General features: G+C 43.8%; 1 protein-coding gene across 1 annotated transcript; it reads right to left on the reverse strand.

Moving 5' to 3' along the window:
• Positions 1–466: 466 nt before the first annotated feature.
• Positions 467–13,934, reverse strand: LOC120883242 (multidrug resistance-associated protein 4-like). Its single transcript, XM_040267271.1, has 4 exons — positions 13,456–13,934; positions 4,438–4,548; positions 3,779–3,899; positions 467–508 (listed from the first exon to the last, which is right to left on the reverse strand). Exons 1-4 carry the CDS (start codon positions 13,527–13,529, stop codon positions 467–469), a joined length of 348 nt encoding a protein of 115 aa, XP_040123205.1. The 5' UTR covers positions 13,530–13,934.
• Between the last annotated feature and the right edge of the window lie 12,160 nt (positions 13,935–26,094).

Genomic DNA, 26,094 nt, shown 5'->3' on the forward strand with positions numbered 1-26,094 from the left:
AGTAAAAGGGGATCAGGGACAAAAAATAAATAGATAAAAATTTAAAAAATAAATAAATCACAGAATTATACAACATAGGAAATGTATTCAATAATATTGGAATAACTTTGCATGGTGACAGTTGGTAACTAAACTTATCATGTACTGTATAAAGTATTAAATCACTAATGATGTATACCGGAAACTAATATAACATTGTAAGCCAATCATACTTCAACTTAAAAATTTCTTTTAATTTTATATTAAAAATGTACATATGCTTAGAAAAAGAAAATAAGATTGGATATAAAACCCTAATTTATAACTCAAGGTCATCACTGTGGGTATTACTGACACCTAATGGCTAACATGATGCTCTCAGGAACCAACGGGGTGCACAGCAAGTCTGCCCTGCAGGTCCCCTTCTGCTTGGCTCAGTGCCCCCTCCTCCTTCTCTCCCTTGCCATGTAGTCCTCAATGGTTGCTCTCAGCACAGTATCTTTGCCACCAGCAGCAACTCCTCAGCCTCCTGGGTAGAGCAGAAGTGAGGGACACATGGAAGAAAGGGTTGAGGAATAAATGCAAAGACCACTCAGCTCTCAGGAAACCAGCCGTGAGTCGAGGCACAAAGCCCACTGGGATGCAGAGGATTCTGTTTACTTCCTAACCATCAGCTGAGCTCCAAAGTCCCACAGCCTCCACCTGGACCAGAGACCATCAGCAAAAGTGGCTTCAGACAAAGACCAAGTGACTGGACAAGGCTGGGCCACTTCTAAGGGTCCTGGGAAGAGGACATAACTCCCGGCAACACCTCCCCTCTCAGGGGAAGGGACTGGGTGAACCCACTCTGGCTCTCTGAGGTCACCCCACTTACACACCAGCAATGAAGACCTCACCTCTCAGAGAGAAGTGCTGATGACCTGGGGAGGTAGTCTCTGTGACTCAGGCCCAGGCAGAGGCTTCAGGCTCCTCCTCTCCACCCTGAGGGCCCCGGGCAGGTGGGGACCTGTCCTCTCCACCTGTGGAGGTGCACACAGGGCCCAGGTATGCTGGAAACTCTCTGGCTGTTCTATTCTAATTAGGGGTGACTGGCAAGTGCTTCATAGCCTGGTATTTGTTTCTCTGAGAGGAAGAGATACTCCTCAGTTCTCACAGGACAGTCCATGGAATTCTCCAGGCCAGAATACTGAAGTGGGTAGCCTTTCCCTTGTCCAGGGGATCTTCCCAACCCTGGGATCGAACCCAGGTCTCCCTCATTGCAGGCAGATTCCTTACCAGCTGAGCCACAAAGGAAGCCCTTCTCATAGGACAGAGGTTTTCACATCTCAAAATTCTAAAACCCTAAAAGCCTCACTCTGGACTGGCGTCACCCTGCTTACTCCCACTGGTGCTGCCAGGAGTAACTGTGAGGCCCTGTTCATGCTGTGGGTGGAAAGACCACACTGCTTGGGATCATGGAGGATCCACGGAGCATTCTGTGCACCCGAGGGATTAAAAGAGGGCCAGAGATCAAAAAGGAAAGATGTTTATGTTTTAGAAAATCCTGGGCTGAGTTTAGATCTTCCACCATGTAAAATATAAAAAACAACAAGCAGTATAGATTGATCACAACACGGGAAGTTGCTTCAGAAAATCGATTATTTAGCTAACTAGCACTGCTACTAGTACTAGCAGTACTACCACACAGATGAGCCCCTAAATTTACATCCTCTACTTCCCTCTTCTCTGCCATGACCACCCAGAAACCAACCTCCTGAAAGGGCCCAGGGCTCTTCCAGTTCCACCTTACGCAGCCCCAGGCCTGGCCTTCCTGGATCCCCAGCAGGAAGTATTACTGGGGCTGGAAAACTTTGAAATCAACCCTCCCAGCACCACAGTGGGGAGGATTCCCTCTCAGGAAGAACTCCAGATCCTGTGGCCTCTCCCTCTATGTCTGCTTCTCCCATGAGCTGCCACAGCCAAGATCCAGGACTCATATTAGAATGAGATCCATTGAAGGCTTAGTGACCCCAGCCAAGGAGCCAACAGCCAAGGACAGCAAGAAAAACCAGCAGCTCCATTCAAACCCAGCCACATGGGCTATGCTTTGAACCCACCTGACTTGAAGACTCTTTAGCATCTGGTACCAAAGAGAAACTAGAGAGCCGGGGACAGCAGAGGAAGACCTGCTCCAGGATATGATCCAATGTTAAACCCGGAGGCCACTCATCCAGCCAGGCACCTGGCATGAGCCACAGGCAGAACCGAGGCCCCAGGGTTTCCTGAGAAGCAGAATTCATGAGAGCTCTGCTGTGTGAGGTCAGGAAATCCTGAACAAACAGGCCACACCAGCTTGCCACCTGTGTATTTCAAACAGACTTACTATGACTATGTGGAAATTCCATGACTGGACAGCTGCACGCGGGACAAAGAAGGGCTGGGGCAGCCTGACGGGTTTCCTGTCCCCTCTCCCACCCCGTCCTTCACAAGGCACCGCAGTACATAGGTGGTCAGTGCCCTCTCAAAGGCGGCACCCTGACCCACACACCTGTCCCACCTTCTGGCACAGTGGCCAATCCTCTTCTGACATCAGTGAGAACTCCATCCTCCAGGACCATCCAGTCACCTGGGAGCTGACAGATTCTCTGTCTCTCCAGTTGAGTGGGGCGGACTTCACCTGCCCAGCTGCCCACTGCCTGCAGTGCCCTCAGTCCAGCACAGCCTTTAAGCAAGAGCCATACCGCCCACCTGTAAACCACCTGGCCCACCCACCTCAGCCACAACACGATGGACTGAGGACAGCTCACACCTTCTCCACCTTCTCCACTCCTTTCACAGCACCTGCATCTTCCATCCCTCCTGCCCTCACACACTCACAGGCCGCCCGTGTCCCTAAGGCAGCACCAAGAGACCACAGAGAGCATGAGCCCCCCAGGGGGGTCTGCAGCAGACCCCTAGCAGGCTCAGCCAGGACAGGGGGCTGCTGGCACTGTGTCCCCAGGTAGACTGTCCTCTGGGGAGTCTTGACCCAGGATCTTCAGGGTCATGGAGGTCATTGACCTCACAGCTTTCTGCCTCTGGTTTGCCCTGCACATTCCCTCCTACACCCTCTGTCAATGCCAAGATACCAGGATCCCCCTTCAACCAGGAATCTGTTCCCACAACCAGGGAAAGAAAGCAGTGTGGAGGGTGTACAGAATTCACAGTGAAGCTGGAGCTCCTCCCCACGGGGGCTTTGCTCACAGTGCCAGACCACAGAGAAGGGGGCAGCCTGGGGCAAGGTGTGCTCTTAGGAGTTCTGAGCAGCTACAGTCCAGATGCAGGTCCCTGGGTTCTGTTCCCCTGGAAGAGGAGCAGCGATGGTATCTTCTTAGAAAAGCATTTCTCAGATGTGACCTGGTCAAGGTAACATTTTTTACCTTGTTAAACTATAAATGAGTGCCATAAAATGTACGTTATTCTGGGCTCGGGTCCAATTTACCTTCCTCTAAATCGCAGGGCACATACTGCCTGAGGCCGTTGAATCTTCTTTTGGTCAAAGATCAGTCAGCATTTATACTGAACACCAGGAACTTTCTACCATAATATAAAATGTCTTTTATTTCAAGGCCATCCTTCCACAATACTGTTGAATCAGTTGAAAAATAGTAACCCCTGGAGTCCAATTCTTGCCATTCTAAAGATAAATACAACCTCTGAGCTCTATCATGTTTCCATGTATCAGACCTTAGACTACTGGCCTCTCTCCCCACCCGTCCCGTCCACCTCAGTATTGAGATACATACACCAAAAAGCAGTGCACAGTATGAAAATCTTTTACCTCAAGAAATGTAAACATTCCCCAAATTAAAGAGGATTTCCAGTAACACTTTATGATTGCTTTCACTAAAGAGGGTTCCTGTGCATCCTTCTGGGCTCTCTTCACTTCTTGATCCCAGTACCTGTGATACAAAACAAAGCACAGTAAACAGCGTGTCCACCAAAGGGGAAATGGGGAAGGGCAGAGTGGGAGATGAGCCTGCACTACAGGGCGCTCTGCAGCTGCGCAATAGATGCCAGCTACCTGCTCACAGAGCTCCTGAAAGATGAGCGGTGCAGACTCTGAAGCTCCAGAGAAAGGCCTTGAGGGAAAAGCTCCGGATTCTGGAAACAAGTTTCTGCCTAGATTTGCTGGACTCACAGGTCATGAGCAGTTCAGGAGGGCAAACTCCCTCCTCCAGGGACCCCACCTCCGGGGACAGAGCTCAGCCTCCAGCGCCATGGCTGCGGGCTCCCTCCACGTCCACAGATGCACAGGGAACACAGGCTTCCCCAGCCTCCAAAGTGGGCTAAGCCCAGGGTCAACCTGAGTGGGTGAGCATACAGTGCCAGGGGAGGAGCCTCAGGAGAACCCAGAGGAAGGTAAAGCCTCCCCCAAACCTTTAGCCCCACGTGGAAATTCTCACTGTCCCTCGCCTCCTCCCTGCTGCCTGTGCTCACCCTTGCAGCTCTTCTCCAAGGTGCTGGGAGCGATCTTCTGGAAGCACGGAGTACATGTCATCTGGTTCTAATTTCCGTTTGTGACCAATTTTAAATAAAGGGTTTAGCCACCTGTTAAAAATTTAAAAGGAGAGTAACATATATCCAAATTACACATCTCTAATTAGAAATCTACATTCATGGACATTGTTTAAAAAAAAAAAAAAGAAAAGTCTGCATTTTAAATATATAAAGATATTGGGGAAATTAGATATATGCTTACAAACACACATACATTCTAGGTATAGGAAAGTCATGCTGGCTTATATATTACATAACTTAATTAAAGCAGCCTGTTTGTGGCTTACTGAACATGCATTGTACATCTGCTTTAATTATTAATGAAAAAAATATGTTTAGAAATCAATATAAATTAACAGTGGTTCAGGCATGCAGAATAGAGCTGAATGGCCATTGTGGGTAAACTGCAGATATGTTCCTGTATTACTGAGGACTTAAATCTTCTGATATGTATCAGACTGAAGGATACCTACATGTGTTAGTGATAAAGAACCCATCTGCTAAAGCAGGAGATGTAAGAAATGCTGGTTCGATCCCCAGGTTGGGGAGATCCCCTGGAGAAGGAAATGGCAGCCCAGTTCAGTGTTCAAACCTGGAAAATGCCTTGGACTGCAGAGCCTGGTGGGCTACAGTCCACCAGTTGGTGCAACCTCACCACTTGGGGTTGCAGTCGGACATAACTGAAGTGTCTTAGCACCAGTCATATTCAAAGCAGTTGCAACTTGAGGTCTCAAGTTCTCCTCAGATCAATTGTCAACACAGAGGAGTTTTTACAGGAATTATCTTATGGACACAACACTCTGAGTCTAACAGGCTCTGGACCCTAAATTCCTTACAGTCCTGTCAGACTCCCCTCAGCTAGAACACTCATGTGAGCTTCTTTCTGAACCCAACCTTCTGAAGACAGCCTCAAGATAAGTCATACCTTCCCAACAATAATGCAGTTGATTCTTTTTATGGTCCTCCTCGGTATCACTCCCTGGCAGATTCATTTATTTTAAAAGTAATGTTCAAACATGCAAAAGGGCTGAAGTTTTACTGACTGTTGGATCTGTCACCATCAGCCTCAGTTGGGAATAAATACAGCCCGCCAGACTTTCAGGGAACTGCACTAACAGCTGACAGCATCACCGAACTACGGTTTAATTCCTCCACGCCCAGGCTTCTGCCTGGGGACATCAAGGTTGCCCACTGCCACCACACTCCTGCAAAGGCCTCTGTGTTAGTCAAATCCCTATTTTCTGGGGGTCCAACCAACCATTCACTATGAGCCCTCCACCTACAGGCATGGCCGACTCTAGATAGTTACCATGCTTAAGGGCTCTGGGGACAGGATCATACCAAACACGGAGGGGCCTGGCCATGTGCAAGTACCCTGGATGGAAGGGTGCCACCATGAGCCTAAACAAAACTCAATAAAATTCAAAGACAGTGTGTGTGCCCCTGAGGGATGTTTGTTCCTCGAGGTCCCTGTGGCAAGGGCCACCCATGTTGGGCCATCTCTCCAAGAAAACTATGAGGGGACACTGGGCTATAGGTTGTACACACCCAGATCAAGGTTACATTCAGATTTTAATTACACTCGCACAACCTGTGAATCATCTAGTCAGGAGGGAAGCTGGACTGGTAATAGCAGTTGTCACCCTTGTAAGATCCCTGGTGAGCCTGGCATGAGAAAGAATTTATAATAACCTAAGTATAAAACAAAGAAATTTTAAAAAGTCAGAGACTGGCCTAGGTAAGTAGAGAACCCAGTTCTAACCTTAGAATGACAAAATCTTCACTAGACCCTCTGGCCCACATGACACTTGACCACTGCAAAGCTCTTGACTACCTGCTGGCTGATCAAGGGGGAATTTGTGCCCCAGCAACCATTTCCTGCTGTTTTTATGTTAACACTAGTGGTCAGATAGAAGATAGCACATCTCAATTGCCAGGGAAAACCACTTGCAGACAAAGACAAATATCATATGGTATCACTTATACATGGAATCTTAAAAAGGAGTACAAATGAACTTATCTACCAAACAGAAATAGAGTTACAGATGTAGAAAACGAGCTTATGGTTTCCAGGTGGGCAGGGAGGAAGGGACAAATTGGGAGGCTGAGGCTGACATACATAAACTACTATATACATATCCAACTCTTGGCAACCCCATGAACTGCAGCCCACCAGTCTCCTCTGCCCATGGGGATTCTCCAGGCAAGAATCCCTGAGTGGGTAGCCATGCCCTACTCCAGTTGATCTTCCCAACACAGGGATCTAACCCAGGTCTCCTGCACGGCAGGCAGATTCTTCACAGTCTGAGCCACTAGGGAAGTATATATAAAATAAATAACTAATAAGAACCTACTGTATAGCAGAGGGAACTCTACTCAATACTCTGTAATAGCCTTTATCTTTTTTAAAGAAAAGAACCTTTTAAAAATAGTGGATATATGTCTATTGATTTACTTTGCTGTACTCCTGAAACTAACACAACACTGTAAATCAACCATACTCCAATAAAATTTTTTCTTTAATAGAGAGAATGTCACTTGGCCAAATACTCAAAACAAGAAGGGCCTGGCTGAACAAATTTGTGACAGGAACAAAAGAAGGTTCCCCAGCTTCTCTGGGCTTCTAAGGTCATTCTTAGAACCCCTTACAGTTACTCTCCTTCTCTTGCTCTTTGGTCCATGATTCCTCAATTGACTCATTAGTTTTATCTCTTAGAGAACTGAGACAATCAAGTGGCAGATGGTCTTTACCCAAGGCTATGAGCAATTGGGACTCTAGCCTGGTGACAATCAGATTCATTTTGGTGGAATCAGGAGAAATCTGCTCCTTTAACCCAAAGTGAAAACAACACCCAGTTGTGGATGTGACTGGTGATGGAAATAAAGTTCGATGCTGTAAGAATATTGCATAGGAACATGGAATGTTAGGTCCATGAATCAAGGTAAATTGGAAGTGGTCAAACAGGCAATGCCAAGAGTGAACATCAATATTTTAGGAATCAATGAACTAAAATGGGGTGAAGTGGGTGAATTTAACTCAGATGACCATTATATCTTCCACTGTGGGCAAGAATCCCTTAGAAGAAATGGAGTAGCCATCATAGAAAAAAAAAAAAAAAACAGTCCAAAATGCAGTACTTGGGTGCAATCTCAAAAATGACAAAATGCTCTCTGTTCGTTTCCAAGGCAAACTATTCAATATCATGGTAATCCAAGTCTATGTCCCAACCAGTAATGCCAAAGAAGCTGAAGTTGAATGGTCCTATGAAGACCTACAAGTCCTTCTAGAACTAACACCCAAAAAGATGTCCTTTTCATCATGGGGACTGAAATGCAAATCTAGGAATTCAGGAGATACCTGGAACAACAGGCAAATTTGACCTTGGAGTACAAAATGAAGCAGGGCAAAGGCTAACAGAGTTTTGCCAAGAGAACGTGCTGGTCATAGCAAATACCCTCTTCCAACAAAACAAGAAAAGACTACACAAGAAATCATCAGATGGTCAATACCAAAATCAGATTGATTATATTCTTTGCACCTGAAGATGAAGACACTCTATACAGTCAGCAAAAACAAGACCAGGAGCTGACTGTGGCTCAGATCATGGACTCCTTAGTGAAAAATTCAGTCCTAAATTGAAGAAAGTAGGGAAAGCTACTAGACCATTCTGATATGACCTAAATCAAATCCCTTATGATTATAGGGTGGAAGTGACAATAGATTCAATGGATTATAGCTGATAGACAGAGTGCCTGAAGGACTATGGACAGAGATTAGTGACATTGTACAGGAGGCAGTGATCAAGACCATCCCCAAGAAAAAGAAATGCAAAAAGGCCAAATGGTTGTCTGAGGAGGCCTTACAAATAGCTGAGAAAATAAGACAAGAGAAAGGCAAAGGAGAAAAGCAAAGATATACCCATCTGAATGCAGACTTCCAAAGAATAGCAAGGAGAGATACGAAAGCCTTGCTAGTGATCAAGGCAAAGAAATAAGGAAAACAATAGAATGGGAAAGACTAGAGATCTCTTCAAGAAAATTAGTGAAACCAAGTGAAAGTTTCATGCAAAGATGGACACAATAAAGGACAGAAATGGTATGGACCTAACAGAAGCAGAAGATATTAAGAAGAGGTGGTAAGAATACACAGAAGAATTATACAAAAAAGATCTTCATGACCCAAATAACAACAGTGATGTGAGTACTGGACAACAGCCAGACATCGTGGAATGCAAAGACAAGAAAGCCCTTGGGAAGCATCACAACAAACAAAGGTAGTGAAGGTGATGGGATTCTAGTTGAGGTATTTCAAATCCTAAAAGATGGTGCTGTTAAATTGCTACTTTCAATATGCCAGCAAATTTGGAAAACTCAGCAGTGCCCACAGGACTGGAAAAGTTCAGTGTTCATCAATCCCAAAGAAGGCAATGCCAAAGAATGTTCAAAGTACCACACAATTGCACTCAACTCGCATGCTAGCAAAGTAATGCTCAAAATCATCCAATAGTATGTGAACCATGAACTTCCAGATGTTCAAGCTGGATTTAGAAAAGGTAGAGGAACCAGAATAAATTGCCAACATCTTTTTGATCACAGAAAAATCCAGAGAATTACAGAAAAACATCTATTTCTGATTTATTGACTATTGCTAAGCCTTTGACTGTGTGGATCACAACAAACTGGGGAAAATTCCTCAAGAGACAGGAATACCAGACAACCTGACCTGCCTCCTGAAAAATCTGTATGCAGGTCAAGAAGCAATAGTTAAAACTGGACATAGAAAACAGACTGGTTCCAAATTAGGAGAGGAGTACGGCAAGGTTGTAGAATTCCAGAAAAACATCTATGTCTGCTTTATTGACTTTACAAAAGCCTTTGACTGTGTGGATCACAATAAACTGTGGAAAATTCTGAAAGAGATGGGAATACCAGACCACCTGACCTGTCTCTTGAGAAATCTGTATGCAGGCCAGGAAGCAACAGTTAGAACTGGACATGGAACAACAGACTGGTTCCAAATAGGAAAAGGAGTAAGTCGAGGCTGTATATTGTCACGCTGCTTATTTAACTTATATGCAGAGTACATCATGAGAAATGCTGGGCTGGAGGAAGCACAAGCTGGAATCAAGATTGCTGGGAGAAATATCAGTAACCTCAGACAAGCAGATGACACCACCCTTATGGCAGAAAGTGAAGAACTGAAGAGCCTCTTAATGAAAGTGAAAGAGGAGAGTGAAAAAGTTGGCTTAAAGCTCAACATTCAGATAATTAAGATCATGGCATCTGGTCCCATTATTTCATGGGAAATAGATGGGGAAACAGTGGAAACAGTGTCAGACTTTATTTTGGGGGACTCCAAAATCACTTCAGATGGTAATTGCAGCCATGAAATTAAAAGACGCTTACTCCTTGGAAGGAAAGTTATGACCAACCTAGACAGCATATTAAAAAGCAGTGACATTACTCTGTCAACAAAGGTCCATCTAGTCAAGGTTATGGTTTTTCCAGTAGTCATGTATGGAGGTGAGAGTTGGACTATAAAGAAAGCTGAGTGCAGAACTGATGCTTTTGAACTGTGGTGTTGGAGAAGACTCTTGAGAGTCCCTTGGACTGTAAGAAGATCCAACCAGTACATCCTAAAGAAAATCAGTCCTGGATGTTCATTGGAAGGACTGATGTAGAAGCTGAAACTCCAATATTTTGGCCACCTGATACAAAGAGCTGATTCATCTGAAAAGACCCTGACGTTGGGAAAGATTGAAGGCAGGAGGAGAAGGGGATGACAGAGGATGAGATGGTTAGATGGCATCACCAACTCAATGGACATGAGTTTGGGTGAACTCTGGGAGTTGGTGACGGACAGGGAGGCCTGGTGTGCTGTGGTTCATGGGGTCGCAAAGAGTCGGACACGACTGAGTGACTAAACTGACTGACTGAACTGATGGCAGAAAGCAAAGAGGAGTTAAAGAACCTCTTGATGAAGGTGAAAGAGGAGAGTGAAAAAAGCTGGCGTAAACTCACCATTCAAAAGATGAAGATCATAGCATCTGGTCCGATCACTTCCTGGCAAATAGATGGGGAAACAATGGAAAGAGTGACAGACTTGATTTTGGAGGCTCCAAAATGACTGCAGATGGTGACTGCAGCTATGAATTAAAAGACGTTTGCCTTGGAAGAAAAGTTATGGCCATCCTAGACAGCCTATTAAAAAGCAGAGACATTACTCTGCTGACAAAGGTCTGTCTAGTCAAAGCTATGGCTTTTTCAGTAGTCATGTATAGATGTGAGGTTTGGACTATAAAGAAAACTGAGCATCAGAGAATTGATACTTTTGAACTGTATTTTGGAGAAGACCCTTGAGACTCCCTTGGACTACAAGGAGATCCAACCAGTCAATCCTAAAGAAACACTTTCCTGAATATTCATTGGAAGGACTGATGCTGAGGTTGAAACTCCAATTCTTTGGCCACTTGATGTGAAGATCTGACTCAGTGGATAAGACCCTGATGCTGGGAAAGATTGAAGGCAGGAGGAGAAGGGGATGACAGCAGATGAGATGGTTGGACGGCATCACCAACTCGATGGACAGGAGTTTGAGCAAGCTCCAGGAGTTCATGATGGACAAAGAAACCTGGCGTGCTGCAGTCCATGGGATCTCAAAGAGTCAGACACTTTGAGTGACTGAACTGAACCCAACACGTAACAATGCCTATGCTTAGCAGGTAGCAACATTAGAAGATGAACCTTTGCCCCTTCAGAGTCCTTCAGTAATAAGGAGCAATAAAAAGGAAGGCTGGTGCCCCAGAAATATATCCCTGCCCCTCCCTTGAATGGAAACCAACTGCTCTTATCTGAGTTTCAGGCTCAATCATAAAAGGAAAGAAAAAAATAAGAACTGATTAGAACTAGGTAGGACCCAAATAGCAGAAGACCTAACCTCTAGTAGACAGAGCCTCATTATGCACCCACTGTAATATATAAGCGTGATAAATGACACACCAACCAGACCACCACAGTTGACAGTGACTGTGACAACAAAGCAAAAGGCTCATACAGGGACTGAAAAGGAGTGCTGCCTTAATTTCAGGTCCAAATCACACCACATTATTGGGTAAGCCATGCATATCCCTCCCTCTCTTAACCTGATTCCCTTCCTTTTACTTCAACCCTCCTATATACCCAGTTGGGCTGAGAGGTTCATTTGCAAACTAAGTCTCTGCTTCTCCATTGTTTGGTCACTGAGCAAAGCTTGTGCTCTACCAGTCTCACCATCAGTTTACTTATTGGTTGGGGGAATCTGAGTGGAGAAAGAACCTCCCCAGTCATGATAAGCATCTCAGCCTGGGCTAGGACCCTGGCACATGTCCAGGCAACCAATTCCATGACAAGCACAGCAGTTACATACACAAGAAACACAGACCCCAGAACCAGACTGCCTGGTTTGAGATCCCACTCCACCGCTTAGTAGCTGTGTGATGGTAGGCAACTTACTCAACCTCTATGCTTCAGAGTCTTCAAGCATGAAATAAGAGGTAATAGCTCCTTCCTCCCCAGCAGGAAACCTGGAAATGGGTGCCAATGAAAATGGAAGTCTTCACCTTCCATTTCTATGCACATACATTTTCAAAGTCAACAAACAGAATGTGCTTTGAGAGTTTCTTGCCCTACTTGACCTTAAGGAGACATTTGTCTACTTTGCTATTATTTATGGTAACCACACACATATTCCTTCTTCTAGGCCCCTCTTTCCTAAAGGGTGATCAAATAGCCAAGGGATGTAGCCACATGCACTAAATACACCACCATCAAAGCAAGCATAGGAGCTGCCATCCCCCTGGGGATCCCCTAGGCTGTCCAATAAAAGAACTATCAGACTTTGTGGAAAAGATAAATGGGTTAGGGTCCAGAAACAAAGGACCTAATAATCACCCAAGTGTGATTAAAATCCAAAGGTTCAGGCCTGAATATCTATAGTCCCAGCTATTAGATGAAGACTTCAATTAAGAGCTTCAGCTCTCTGCAGTGCTTTTCATCTCTGTGTTTCCTCCCAGCTCATGGACCTGTCAGTGGTTTCAGGACCAAAGGACTCCTGGGCAGGACCACCTGCATCAAGACCATGCACTGCTTCTCTGAAGGACAGAGATTTGGATAAGACCCCACAGGTTTCAGGGACCCCATCCCCAGGGTTTGGTTCTCAAAGGTAGAAGTGGAGATATTCACAATAGGGCCAGGGGCTGTGGTCAAATACACACTCTACTCCTGGCCAGTGTCCCAGGCAAAAGCAACACATGTTCCATAATAATGTCCCCATTCATTTCATTAAAATAATAGTGTTTTGTACAACATGAAACTGGCCAAAACTAGGTACCAGGACATACAGGACCACAGAGGAAGTGAAGGAGGGACAGAAAGAAAGACATGGTCATAGACAGGGGGAGAGAGGGAGCCCAGGGCAGTTGGAACTCAGATGTTCACCTAAGGGACATGGGAAAAGGTGGGGACATTATTGGAAGATGGCAAAGATGCAGGGCACTAAATAGATAAAGAAAATTGTTCACAAGCTGCTTGCTTGGGGGCGGGGGGTTGGAGCTTATTTCAGAACTGACAGTGAATTCCTGAGTGGTTCTGAGGCCACTGGATAAGGTGGAGAGTAGGGAGCGCAGTCCCTTCTCCTGCTGGGCAGTGACTCTCCCTGAGCAACCCTCCTTGCCTTCTGCTCCTGCTGCATCAGCTCTCAGGCTCTGGGGCTGGCTGGGCAGAGAGCAGCAAGGCAGGGAGACTCAGTTCCCCTGACACCAGGTCCCTTGGTAGCCCTCCCAAACCCACCCCTCCCAACCTCGCAACCCCACCGGCCCCAGGCTCCCAGGCACGCTCCCTCACTTTGTCCCTTGGTCCCCAACAGAAGCCAACAGTGTTGCGCCCGCGGTGGAATTGTCACAGCTCAGACAGGGTGCTCACCAGACAAACAGGCGCGAGCAGAAGTTCGCCTTCCGCAGCGGGCTGGTCTTCACCTCCCCGGACACGGGCTGCATCTTGCCGGCCGAGGCGGACACAGACAGGGGTCTCCCTGCTCAGGCGGCGTGGCGCTCCTGCTGCTCCTGGAGGACCCGGCGGGGAAGCTGGAGACTGGCCGCCCCGCAGGCCCACTGGGCTGGAGCCTGAGAACACCTGCTTCTGAGAGTGGAGAGCCCTTTGTGCACCAGGTCCACCTCCCAAGACTGAGCAGCCTCCAGGGTCCACCTCTGAGGCACCCGCTCTGTGCAGGTGCTGCCACAGGCATAGGATGGACGCAGCGTGCCACGTGTGGGGCTGCAGGACCAAGAGACACCAGGTAGATGCTTCCAGAAGCCTCACGCAGGTGGGAGGCAAAGTTATCAGCTCTTCGATAAAGGCAGCAGGCTGACTGTGAGGCACAACCAGCCCAGCTCCTAGGAGCGCACCTGGCTGCAAATTATGCGGAAGTTCCTGCTCTGAGCCCAGGCAGGTGGAGAAGGGAGGCTCAGCCCCGCCCATCTCTGCTGCTCAGAGGCTCCCCACGGGCTGCTGAGGAAACCTGGAGAAAGCTGGCAGAAGGAGATAGCAGCCTCCTCTCTGGGCCCTCTGCCCTCATCAAGACCAAACAAGGGCGCTGTGGGAAGTTCTCCAACTGTAATGAAGCAGAACCCAGTGGGGCCTTCCTGGGATAGATCCTACCCCTACTCCTTGCCCTCTGCCTGTCTCCTGTTTGTAGAAAATCTTTAGTCTCCCAGGCCTCATCTGAATCACAAAAGGCTGGCTCAAGAATTAATGACTGGAAAAATGTGAACACGTAATTAAAAAAACAAAACAAAACGTCATCAATAGATTAGCCATACTGCAGTCACAGAATCTTTAGTTCCTCCCAGAAGGCTACAGATAATATGTTTGGTGCACATTTCTGAGTTGTTTTGCAGATGCTAAAAAGTCCACCAGGTGGAAGAAGTTAACTGCATGATGGCCATGATAAACTGGAACCTAAGGATTTATGGTGATAACCCCTGTTGCATTACCCTGCTCCTCAACATCAAGCAGAGAATAGTGCATGAGCTAAATCAAGTACTCTCCACTCTCTCCCCTATTCTGCCTTTAAAAAACCTCCCCTGAAATCCACTGGGGAGTTCCAGACTTCTGAGCACAAGCATCCTTACTCCTTGCTTGGCCCGTGCAATAAACCTTTCTCTGCTCAGAACACCAACATTTCAGTTCATATCACCTCAGTGTACATTGGGCACAAGACCTTGGTTTGGCCAATACAAACCAGGCACCAAACATTTGACGATGGCCAACAACAGGGTTTAGCACAGATTAAGTTTCTAGAGCTATAAGACTTAAACAAATGTAACAGAAGATTGGAAGACTTCAAATGATTCTGAAACATGAATGCATGCTGTCATTGGAGATCGCCACAACATGTGAGGTGTCTTGCATCTCACAGGTTACATTGTGGGGGGATCTCTGTGAGCTTTTTGCTGCCCTCTTTGAAGAGGAATTTGGGACAGAGAGATTGCCTTATGATTTCTTTCATCATGAGCTCAGGGACTGCTAGTGGAGTAACAGTGGCAATATATTGTAGAATACAGGTTATGTGCATTTGTGGGAAACTTAATTCACTTTTAACTCCCACAATGCCCTATTCAAGAAGGTATTATCGCTATTTTACAGATGAGAAAGATGAGACTCAAGGACAGCATTCTCCAAGATCTTTGAATCAATAAATGATGACTTTTGATTTGGATTCAAGTCCAAGTTCAGCATGACTGTCTTACAGTTGGATGGTCAGTGTGTGAAAAGTGTCTGGAAAATGCTATCTGAATGAATCAATGCTGTAGGACTGAGAATAAAATCTTGAGCTCCCACTCATAAGTGATAAGTTATTTGTGTGGTCATCTTACCAGCTCAGCAGCTTCTCTTCCCTTTCATTCTAAATGAAGAAAGATCAAAGTTTGTGGTGCTTATAATAAGATCACCTCATTATTCTTTGATAATTTCCCATGTACCTTGACTAAAATGGTGTTATTAATAATGACTTTTAGCTTCAGTTATGCAAGATGAATATGTCCTGCAGAACTAGTGTACAGCAATTTGGTTACAGTTGACAATACAGTACTGTGTCCTTTTCATTTGCTGAGAGAGTAGAGTTTGGGAGTTCTCAACATACAAGAGAGAAAAAATTAAATGATTAAGATGTGAAGTGATAGATATATTGTTTTGCTTGGTAGGATGAGCATTTCACAATGTATATGTATGCAGAGTCATCAAGTTGTACATCTGAATATATACAATTTTTGATCATCAATTAGACTGCAATAAAGCTGAAGGAGAAAGTAATTTTAAAGAAACCCTTACTGTGTTCAAATATTTTTTATAACTCAAACATATAAGAATGGCAAACTGTTAATTTTCTATTGATGGGCATGCTGGTGGTTTATTATACTATTTTCTTGATATTTCATGCATGTTTGAAGTTTTCTATTGAAAAAAGGAAGACAAAGCTGAAAATTCTCAACTTCCAATTACCCATCTTTCTGGTGTTAACTCTTTCTCAGATAATGCAATCAAACAACCTAAATAATCACTCCTCACTTGATTTCGAGTTCTCTTTGAAATTCTCTACATTTCTCCATCCCTATAAATGTTCAGCTACTACTTCTACTTCAAAGATGAATAAATTTCTTGCTGAAGTTGGAAGTCTAGTGACTTCTCTTGTCACACTTCCCCAGACTGTTCTCTCTGGTCCCCACAATTGTCTCAAGACCATAATTAGTGTCTCCAAACTGTCAAATACACTCAGTCCCTACAGCTCCTGCTGTATTTCTTTTTTTAATTAAGATTTTTTGAAACTTCTTAGCATTATTTTCTGAACATACATTAATATGATATTTAGAAGAATGTTCAAATCCAATGTTACACTGTTCAGAGGACTGGCCCTGGAAGCCAAAGGATCAGAGCTCTAGATGCCTCACTCATCCTACTTCCAACAGGGTTACTGCCAGCCTCAGAATTTGTGAGAGTACTTTGTGAAAACTAAAACGAATATAATAAAACTCTTTGTTTTGAAATGACTATACTACTAAGTGCAATCAACAGATTCAATGCAATCCCTATCAAATTACCAATGGCACTTTTCACAGAACTAGAATGAAAAAATTCACAATTCATATGGAGACATAAAAGACCCTGAATATCCAAACCAGTCTTCAGAAAGAAGAATGGAGCTGGAGGAATCAACCTTCCTGACTTCAGACTAAACTACAAAGCTACAGTAATCAGGACAGTATGGTACTGGCACAAAAACAGAAATGTAGAACAACAGAACAAGATATAGAACCCAGAGATGAACCCACCCACCTATGGGTACCTAATTTTTGACAAAGGAAGCGAGAATATACAATGGGGCAAAGACAGCCACTTCAGTAAGTGGTGCTGGAAAAGCTGGACAGCTACATGCAAAAGAATGAAATTAGAACACTACCTAAAACCATACACAAAGATAAACTCAAAGTGGATTAAAGGCCTAAATGTAAGACCAGAAACTATTAAACTCTTAGAGAAGAACATAGGCAGAACCCTCGATGACATAAATCAAAGCAAGATCTCCTACCCACCTCCTAGAATAATGGAAATAAAAACAAAAGTAAACAAGTGCAACCTAATTAAAAGCTTTTGCATAGCAAAGGAAACTACAAACAAAGTGAAAAGACAACTCTCAGAATGGGAGAAAATAATAGCAAAGGAAACAACTGATAAAGAATTCATTTCTAAAATATACAAGCAGCTCATACACCTCAATACCAGAAAAGCAAACAACCTAATCAAAAGTGGGAAAGGGACCTGAAGAGACATTTCTCCAAAGAAGACATACAGATGGGTAAGAGGCACACGAAAAGATGCTCAGTGTCACTCATTATTTGACAAATGCAGATCAAAACCACAAGAAGTTACCACCTCACACCAGTCAGAGTAGCCATCATCAAAAAGTCTACAAACAATGGATGCTGGAGAGGGTATGGAGAGAGGGGAACATTCTTGTAATGTAAACTGATACAGTCACTACGGAAGACAGTATGGAGATTCCTTAAAAAGCTAGGCATAAAATCACTATATGACCCAGCAATCCCACTCCTAGGCATATACACTGAGGAAATAAAAACTGAAAAAGACACACATACCCAAATGTTCATTGCAGCACTGTTTACAATAATGAGAACATGAAGGCAACCTGGATGTCCATCAACATATAAATGGATACAGAAGCTGTGGTACATATATGTACAATGGACTAGTGCTGCTGCTACTGCTAAGTCGCTTCAGTCGTGTCCGACTCTGTGCAACCCCAGAGATGACAGCCCACCAGGCTCCTCCGTCCCTGGGATTCTCCAGGCAAGAACACTGGAGTGGGTTGCAATTTCCATCTCCAATACTCAGCTATAAAAAGGAACAGATTTCGTCCGAAACTAGAGCCTATTATGCAGAGTGAAGTAAATCAGAAAGAGGAATATAAATATTGTATACTGACACATATATATGGAATCTGAAGAGATGGCACTGATGAATTTATTTTCAGTACAGCAATGGAGAAACACACATAGAGAACAGACATATGGATATAATGGGAGGAGAAGAGGGAGAAGGGGAGATGTATGGAGAAAGTAATATAGAAATTCACAATACCATATGTAAAATAGATAGCCAGTGAGAATTTGCTGTATGACTCAGGGACCTCAAACATGGACTCTGCAAAAGGCTGAAGGGTGAGGTGGGGAGGAAGATGGGAGGGAGATCCAGGAGGGAGGGGACATGGGTATACCTATGGCTGATTCTTCTTGATGTATGACAGAAAACTACAAAGTTCTGTAAAGCAATTACCTTTCAATTAAAATATATATATATAACAAAAAACTTTTTGTTTTGAACATATGTGCAGTGAATGCCTTTCAGGCTCAGGACCACTAGGCCAGACATAGAGCTTACAAACATGGGGGAGATGTCATAAGACCTCTATCTGCACTTGTTTACTGATCTGAAATTGTTCAATACTACAACTAAAAGAACAATAACAAGTGATGGAGAGGATGTAGAGAAACTGGAATTCTCACATATTGCTGGTGGGAATGTAAAATGGTACAACCACAAAGTTACCACATAACCCAGAAATTCTGCTCATAGTTATCTATCCAGGATAAATGAAAACATGTCCACATGAAAACTTAGTTACTAATGGTATAACACCATTATTCATAAAAAGGTGATAATTAGGGGTGTTAGGGGTGGGAGGAAGCAAGTGTACACCACCTAATGAATGGATAAATAAAATCTGGTATTACATGCAATAGGATATTATTTGTAAAGATAGATACATGAATGTATGCCACAACATGGATGAACACTGAATATATTATGCTGAGTTAATGAAGCCGGCTGTTGACAAAACAACATCTAAGGAGAAATTCAATCTTGTTGGACTTGATGATTCATTTCCAAAAAACCTCAGGGATCATGGGGGAAACATGTATCTGTGCAAATTATAAATTATTATATGGTCTACAGCAGGAGTCCCCAAACCCTGATCTATGGCCTGTTAGGAACCAGGCCACAGAGCAAGAGGTGAGCAATGGGCGAGGAAGAGAAGCTTGATGGGTATTTAGAACCAATTCTCATCACTCACATTGCCATCTGATCTCCACCTCCTGTCAGATTAGCAGCAGCATTAGATTCTCACTCTCCACCTCCTGTAAGATTAGCAACAGCATTAGATTCTCACAGGAGCATGAACCCTACTGTGAACAGCTCATGTGAGGGATCTAGGTTGAGCACTCCTTATGAGAATCTAATACCTTATGATCTGAGGTGGAGCTGAAGTGATGATGCTAGCACTGGGGAGCTCCTGCAAGTACGATTATCATTAGCAGAGAGGCTGACAGCAGAGGGTCGGTAATAAGCCAATTGCTTGCAGACTCATATCAAGACCCTTTCAATGAGTGGCAAGTGACAAGCTGCATCTGTTGGCAGGCTGTACAGTAGCACATGAGTTGGTGTACTTCAATTGCACAGCTGCGTCTCATGACAAGCTTTAAGGCGGAATCTGACACTAATTGTAGTGTGCACAAGGCCTGCCCATTACTTCCATTAGTGCCTCTTTCCTGCACTGCATACTTGTCTCTGTCACAGTTTTGGTAAGTCCACAAGCTAACTTTAGCCAAAATGAGTAAAAAACAGAGCTGGAGCTTCTTTGATAAGGGAGAGAGACCCAATGATAAGACAGCAAAACAGTCTAAGACTGCCAACAAAAGAAAACTTCAATTAAGATAAAATATCAGGAGTTCTACTTCAATTACAGGTTAATTGCAACACATATATTTGCAACCAGTTATGCAATGAAGCCATGAAACCGTCACAACTGTTGTCACATGGAAAACAGCACCCTGCATTGAAAGACAAGCCTTTGGAGTTTTTCAAAAGGAAATATGTGAACATGAAGAACAGAAGCAATTAGTGATGGCCACAACTTCATCAAATGTGTCTGCACTGAGAGCATCATTCTTAGTGGTGAACATCATTGCTAAAGGTAAAAAGTCCTTCACTCTTACTGAAGAGTCAATCCTGCCTGGTGCTGAGGACAGCTTTCATGAACTTTTAGGAGAGGCTGTAGTTCAAAAGGTGGCATCTTTCCCTCTTTTGGCTAGTACCATAGCTAGATATCAATAACCTCAGATATGCAGATGACACCACTCTTATGGCAGAAAGTGAAGAGGAACTAAAAAGAATCTTGATGAAAGTAAAAGAGGAGAGTGAAAAAGTTGGCTTAAAGTTCAACATTCAGAAAACGAAGATCATGGCATCCAGTCCCATTACTTCATGGGAAATAGACGGGGAAACAGTGGAAACAGTGTCAGACTTTATTTTGGGGGGCTCCAAAATTACTGAAGATGGTGATTGCAGCCATGAAATTAAAAGATGCTTACTCCATGGAAGGAAAGTTATGACCAACCTAGATAGCATATTCAAAAGCAGAGACATTACTTTGCCGACTAGTCAAGGTTATGGTTTTTCCAGTAGTAATGTATGGATGTGAGAGTTGGACTGTGAAGAAGGCTGAGTGCCGAAGAATTGATAGTTTTGAACTGTGGTGTTGGAGAAGACTCTTGAGAGTCCCTTGGACTGCAAGGAGATCCAACCAGTCCATTCTGAAGGAAATCAGCCCTGGGATTTCTTTGGAAGGAATGATGCTAAAGCTGAAACTCCAGTACTTTGGCCACCTCATGCGAAGAGTTGACTCATTGGAAAAATCTTTGATGCTGGGAGGGATTGGGGGCAGGAGAAGAAGGGGACGACAGAGGATGAGATGGCTGAATAGCATCACAGACTCGATGGACACAAATCTGAGTGAACTCTGGGAGTTGGTGATGGACTGGGAGGCCTGGCGTGCTGCAATTCATGGGGTCACAAAGAGTCGGACACGACTGAGCGACTGAACTGAACTGAACTGATAGCTAGATGAATTGGTGAAACAGCAGAGGATATTGAGACACAATTGTAGGAAAGATTAATGTGTCACCGTGGTATGCAATCCAACTTAACAAGTCTGCTGATGTTAACAAAAAGGCAACAACGCTTGTTTCTATGAGCTATATTTTCAGAAAGATGTGCATGAGGATATGTTGTGGGCACTTTTGTTGCCAACCAATACCACAGCTGCAGAACTATTTAAGTCTTTGAAGTTATATATCAGGAAAACTGAATTGGTCATTTTGCGTTGGTCTGGGCACACAGTGGTTGCCATGATTGGATGGCTTTCTTGTTTCACTACTTGGGTCAAAGAGATCACTTTTAAATGTGAGTCGATATACACTGTTATCCATAGAGAAATGCTGGCTAGCTGAAAAGTGTCACTTGAACTTAACAATGTTTACAGGATGTGACTAAATGATCAACCACATGACAGTGCATGCCCTTAGCTCACGTCTGTCATGCAGCTCTGTGAGGAGATGGATGCAGAGCACACACACTTCTTATGCACAAAAAAGTGAGAAGACTTTCTAAAGGTAGATCACTGGCCAGTTTTTGAGGTACAAGAGATGCTCTGGAGATTTCTGGCAGCACCTTTCAGTGACACAGAAGGGACTGCAAACCGTGCTTACCTGTGTGACACACTCAACCTGCTCAATGAACTCAATCTATCTATCACTTTGGGGGAGAAGGACAACTGTGTTTAAGTCAGCAGATAAAGTGGCTTCATTCAATGCCAAACTGGAATTATGGAGGTAACAAGTGAACACTGGGGTTTTGACATGTTTCAAATATTAACCAGAGATTTTGAAAGAGACTGAGCCAGGGCCTCCTTCATCCTCGCTGGTGTGTGATCACCTATTTCAGCTTTTGAAAGAGTTTGAGCATTACTTCCCAACCACAAAACACTCTTGAACTGGGAAGGAATGGGTCTGTGATCCATTTGCGAATAAGCCAGGTGAATCGACTTTATCCATTGTAAGAGAGGATCACCTTCTTGAGATTGTAAATTATGATGATCTAAAAAGTATGTTTTCGTTTCATTTCATTTCCTACAATTGTGTCTCAATTTCAAATCTCTATATGTTCTAGGTTAAAGGCAGAATATCTTGAGATTGCCACAAAGCACTGGTGGTCTGCTTCCATATTCAACAAGCTATCTTTGGGAAGCAGGGTTTTCTGCAGTGACAGCAACCAAAATGTGATTGCAGAGTAGACTGGACATAAACAGCACACTTCAGGTGTCAGTCTCTCCCATCACCCCAAAATGAGACTATCTAGTTTCAGAAAAACAAGCTCAGGGCTCCCACTGATTCTGAAGTATGGTGAGCTGTATAATTATTTCATTATATAATCACAACATAATAATAAAAGAAATAAAGTACACAATAAATGTAATGAGCTTGAATCATCTCAAAACCATCCCACCCTCCCTGGTCCATGGAAAAACTGTCTTTCATGAAACTGGTCCCTGGTGCCAAAAAGGTTGGAGACCACTGGTCTATAGGATCTCTGACATATGGTCAAAACAGTGTTAAATCTGCAGCAGGTTTAACAGCAGAACTAAAATGGCTCAGGCAGGACAGGGTTGGTCCTCAAGCATTTTTCTATCAAGACATACAGGACAAATGGGATTCACAATTTAAACATAATCCTGTGGGTATCCATAGTTCTGAATATGGTGACAATCTCTGTATCACTTCTCCTTCTAGTAATATATCTACCTCTGTAAACTCAGGGTTGGGCACCCAACTGAAATCTAGCCAATCATAATATGCCATGTCAATATGCAAAGGGCTTGGCCCACAGTTAACCTCATGGCTAACCAGACCAACTGGATTTCTTCCTTGAGAATGTTGAGCAGCGGGTAATTTCTGTTTTCATTTTTGCTGGAGCTAGAAAGAGAAAAGCTCTCTTTCCTTTCTGATGAGGGAGTTTTAAGGACATGATACATGATTGGTAACCATGTGCCCCATTTATTTACACGGAGAGCCTGAAAGAGTAAAGCAGGTACTCAGGGAAAGGCATACAGTCAACAACTATGTATTGAACACCTACAATTCCAGGATCTAGGGATACATAAATGAACAGGACGATTGGTATAAAGCAGAGTCTCAGTGACATCAAGTCCCTAGGGCTCCTGAGGCTAACAGGATCCCTCCTTGGATGGTGTGGCCTGCTGGAGCAGAAGCTGTTACTTTCTAGCTCGTGTCCTCTGACTCTTCTCCAGGACTAAGAAGCTCACTGCTTATCAGCAACTGTCCACTTAGGGCCTCTTTCTAGCTATGGATCCACACTGGGGCCATATGCAAAGCAAATAAAAAACCTTGGATTCAGCCCTTAACCAGTGATGGATGGGGAGTGTGGGTAGATAAATGCCCCAGTGCCCTTGCCTGTCAGTTGGAATAATTCTGTCTCCCAGGGTGACTCTGAGGGAAGGAACCCAGTTGCAAAAGCAGTAACTTTCTTGATAACACACATTTTATTGGTTTCCTTCCCTTTTTTGTCTCACTTATCCACTCCATACATGTGTTTTCCTAGGATCACTTCTAAAATAAACCAGTTTCATGCAAATATTTGCCTCACAGTCTGCTGCTGGGGGAACCCAAACTATGACACCTATGAGGAACATCCTTCCAATTATCAAAACTACATTCACTCCCTTGAACCCATGAAAATCCTTATTAATATTATAAACCCTAGGTTGTCAAATACAGTAACACTATTCACATAATGATTTTGAGGACTTTAAATGCATCTGGTCTAAATTGAGGTGTGCTTTAACTGTACAATACACCACAGATTTCAAAGATAGCATAAAACTCTTTTATGTCTCAATGAATTTTTTTCTGTTTATTACATGCTGATATATTTTTGACACATAGTTTCAAAAAGGTCTTATAATATTACTTTCACTTGTCCCTTTTAACTTTTTCATATGGTTATTGCAAATTTAAAGTTACAGATGTGGCTCACTATATATTTCTGTGGACAGCACTGCTGTAACCAATGGACAGAGTTTAACACCACAAATTTCTCTCCCACTTCAGAAAGAAAGTAAATAAGAATCATGTTAGGATTCAAATCTTGAATGTGATCTAATTCATGGAAAGAAGTCACACTCAGATTTCAGAACTTTGTTATTAGTAATGAGTTATCTGTGTTACTTTCCACTGGCCCTCAGTCATATCTGCATCATTACACTATCATATAGAGCCCTGATGTAAAACCTGAAGCAAACTGCTCAACGTGAGACAATGACTTCCCTGGGGCTCAATGGTAAAAAATCTGCTTGCCAAGCGGGCGACTCGGGTTTGATTCCTGGGTCAGGAAAATCCCCTGGAGAAGGAAACAGCAACTCACTCCTTTATTCTTGACTGAGAAATCCCATGGGCCGAGAGGCCTGGCAGGCTACAGTCCATGGGGTCACAAAAGAGGACAACTGAGTGACTAAACCACAACATTAAGATATCATAATAAAAATGGGTTCTTCAGTTATTTTGATTTCAGCCTTTTGGAAAACTAGTTCATTATTTAGATAAGCATCCAGAAACTGCTAAGAGTTAACAAAGGTGTCCTCAGAAAAGAATATACCTAAAAAGATGAAATCCCTGTTCTCATTAGGCTCACAATCTAGAAAAAGAGTAAGTAAAAAGAAAATTACAGTAAAGTAATACAAATAATAAGACGATCAGTTCAGTTCAGTAGCTCAGTCGTGTCCGACTCTTTGCGACCCCATGAATCCAGGCCTCCCTGTCCGTCACCAACTCCTGGAGTCTATCCAAACTGATGTCCATCAAGTCAGTGATGCCATCCAGCCATCTCATCCTCTGTCATCCCCTTCTCATCCCACCCCCAATCCATCCCAGCATTAGAGTCTTTTCCAATGACTCAACTCTTCACATGAGGTGGCCAAAGTATTGGAGTTTCAGCTTCAACATCAGTCCTTCCAATGAACACCCAGGACTGATCTCCTTTAGGATGGACTGGTTGGATCTTCTTGCAGTCCAAGGGACTCTCCAGAGTCTTCTCCAACACCACAGTTCAAAAGCATCAATTCTTTGGTGCTCAGCTTTCTTCACAGTCCAACTCTCACATCCATACGTGACTATTGAAAAAACCATAGCCTGGACTAGATGGACTTTTGTTGGCGAAATAATGTCTCTGCTTTATAATATGCTGTCTAGTTTGGTCATAACTTTCCTTCCAAGGGGTAAGCATTGTTTAGTTTCATGGCTGCAATCACCATCTGCAATAAGATAATACAAACATACAAATACATTCATTCTCATCTATTAGCAACACTTTTTAAAAAACAGAATCAGTTCAGTTCAGTTGCTCACTCGTGTCCAACTCTTTGCAACTCCATGGACTGCAACACGGCAAGCCTCCCTGTCCCTCACCAACTCCCGGAAGTGAAGTCGCTCAGTCGTGTCTGACTCTTTGTGACCCAGTGGACTGTAGCCCGCCAGGCTCCTCCATCCATGGGATTCTCCAGGCAAGAATACGGGAGGGGGTTACTATTTCCTTCTCCAGGGGATCTTCCCGACCCAGGGATCGAACCCATGTCTCCTGCATTGCAGGCAGACGCTTTAACCTCTGAGCCACCAGGGAAGCCTCACCAACTCCTGGAGTTTACCCAAACTCATGTCCATTGAGTTGGTGATGCCATCCAACCATTTCATCCTCTGTCGTCCCCTTCTCCTCCCACCTTCAATCTTTCCATTATCAAGGTATTTTCAAATGAGTCAGTTCTTCACATCAGGTGGCCAAAGTATTGGAGTTTTAGCTTCAACATCAATCCTTCCAATGAACACTCGGGATTGATCTCCTTTAGAATGGACTGGTTGGATCTCCTTGAGGTGCCAGGGACTCTCAATAGTCTTTTCAAATACCACAGTTCAAATGCATCAGTTCTTCAGTGCTCAGCTTTCTTTATAGTCCAACTCTCACATCCATACATGACTACTGGAAAAACCATAGGCTTCAGTAGATGGACATTTGTTGGCAGAGTAATGTCTCTGCTTTTTAATATACTGTCTAGGTTGGTCATAACTTTCTTTCCAAGGAGTA

This window comes from Oryx dammah, unplaced genomic scaffold (genome assembly GCF_014754425.2).
Source record: "Oryx dammah isolate SB20612 unplaced genomic scaffold, SCBI_Odam_1.1 HiC_scaffold_24, whole genome shotgun sequence".
Lineage (NCBI taxonomy): Eukaryota > Metazoa > Chordata > Mammalia > Artiodactyla > Bovidae > Oryx > Oryx dammah.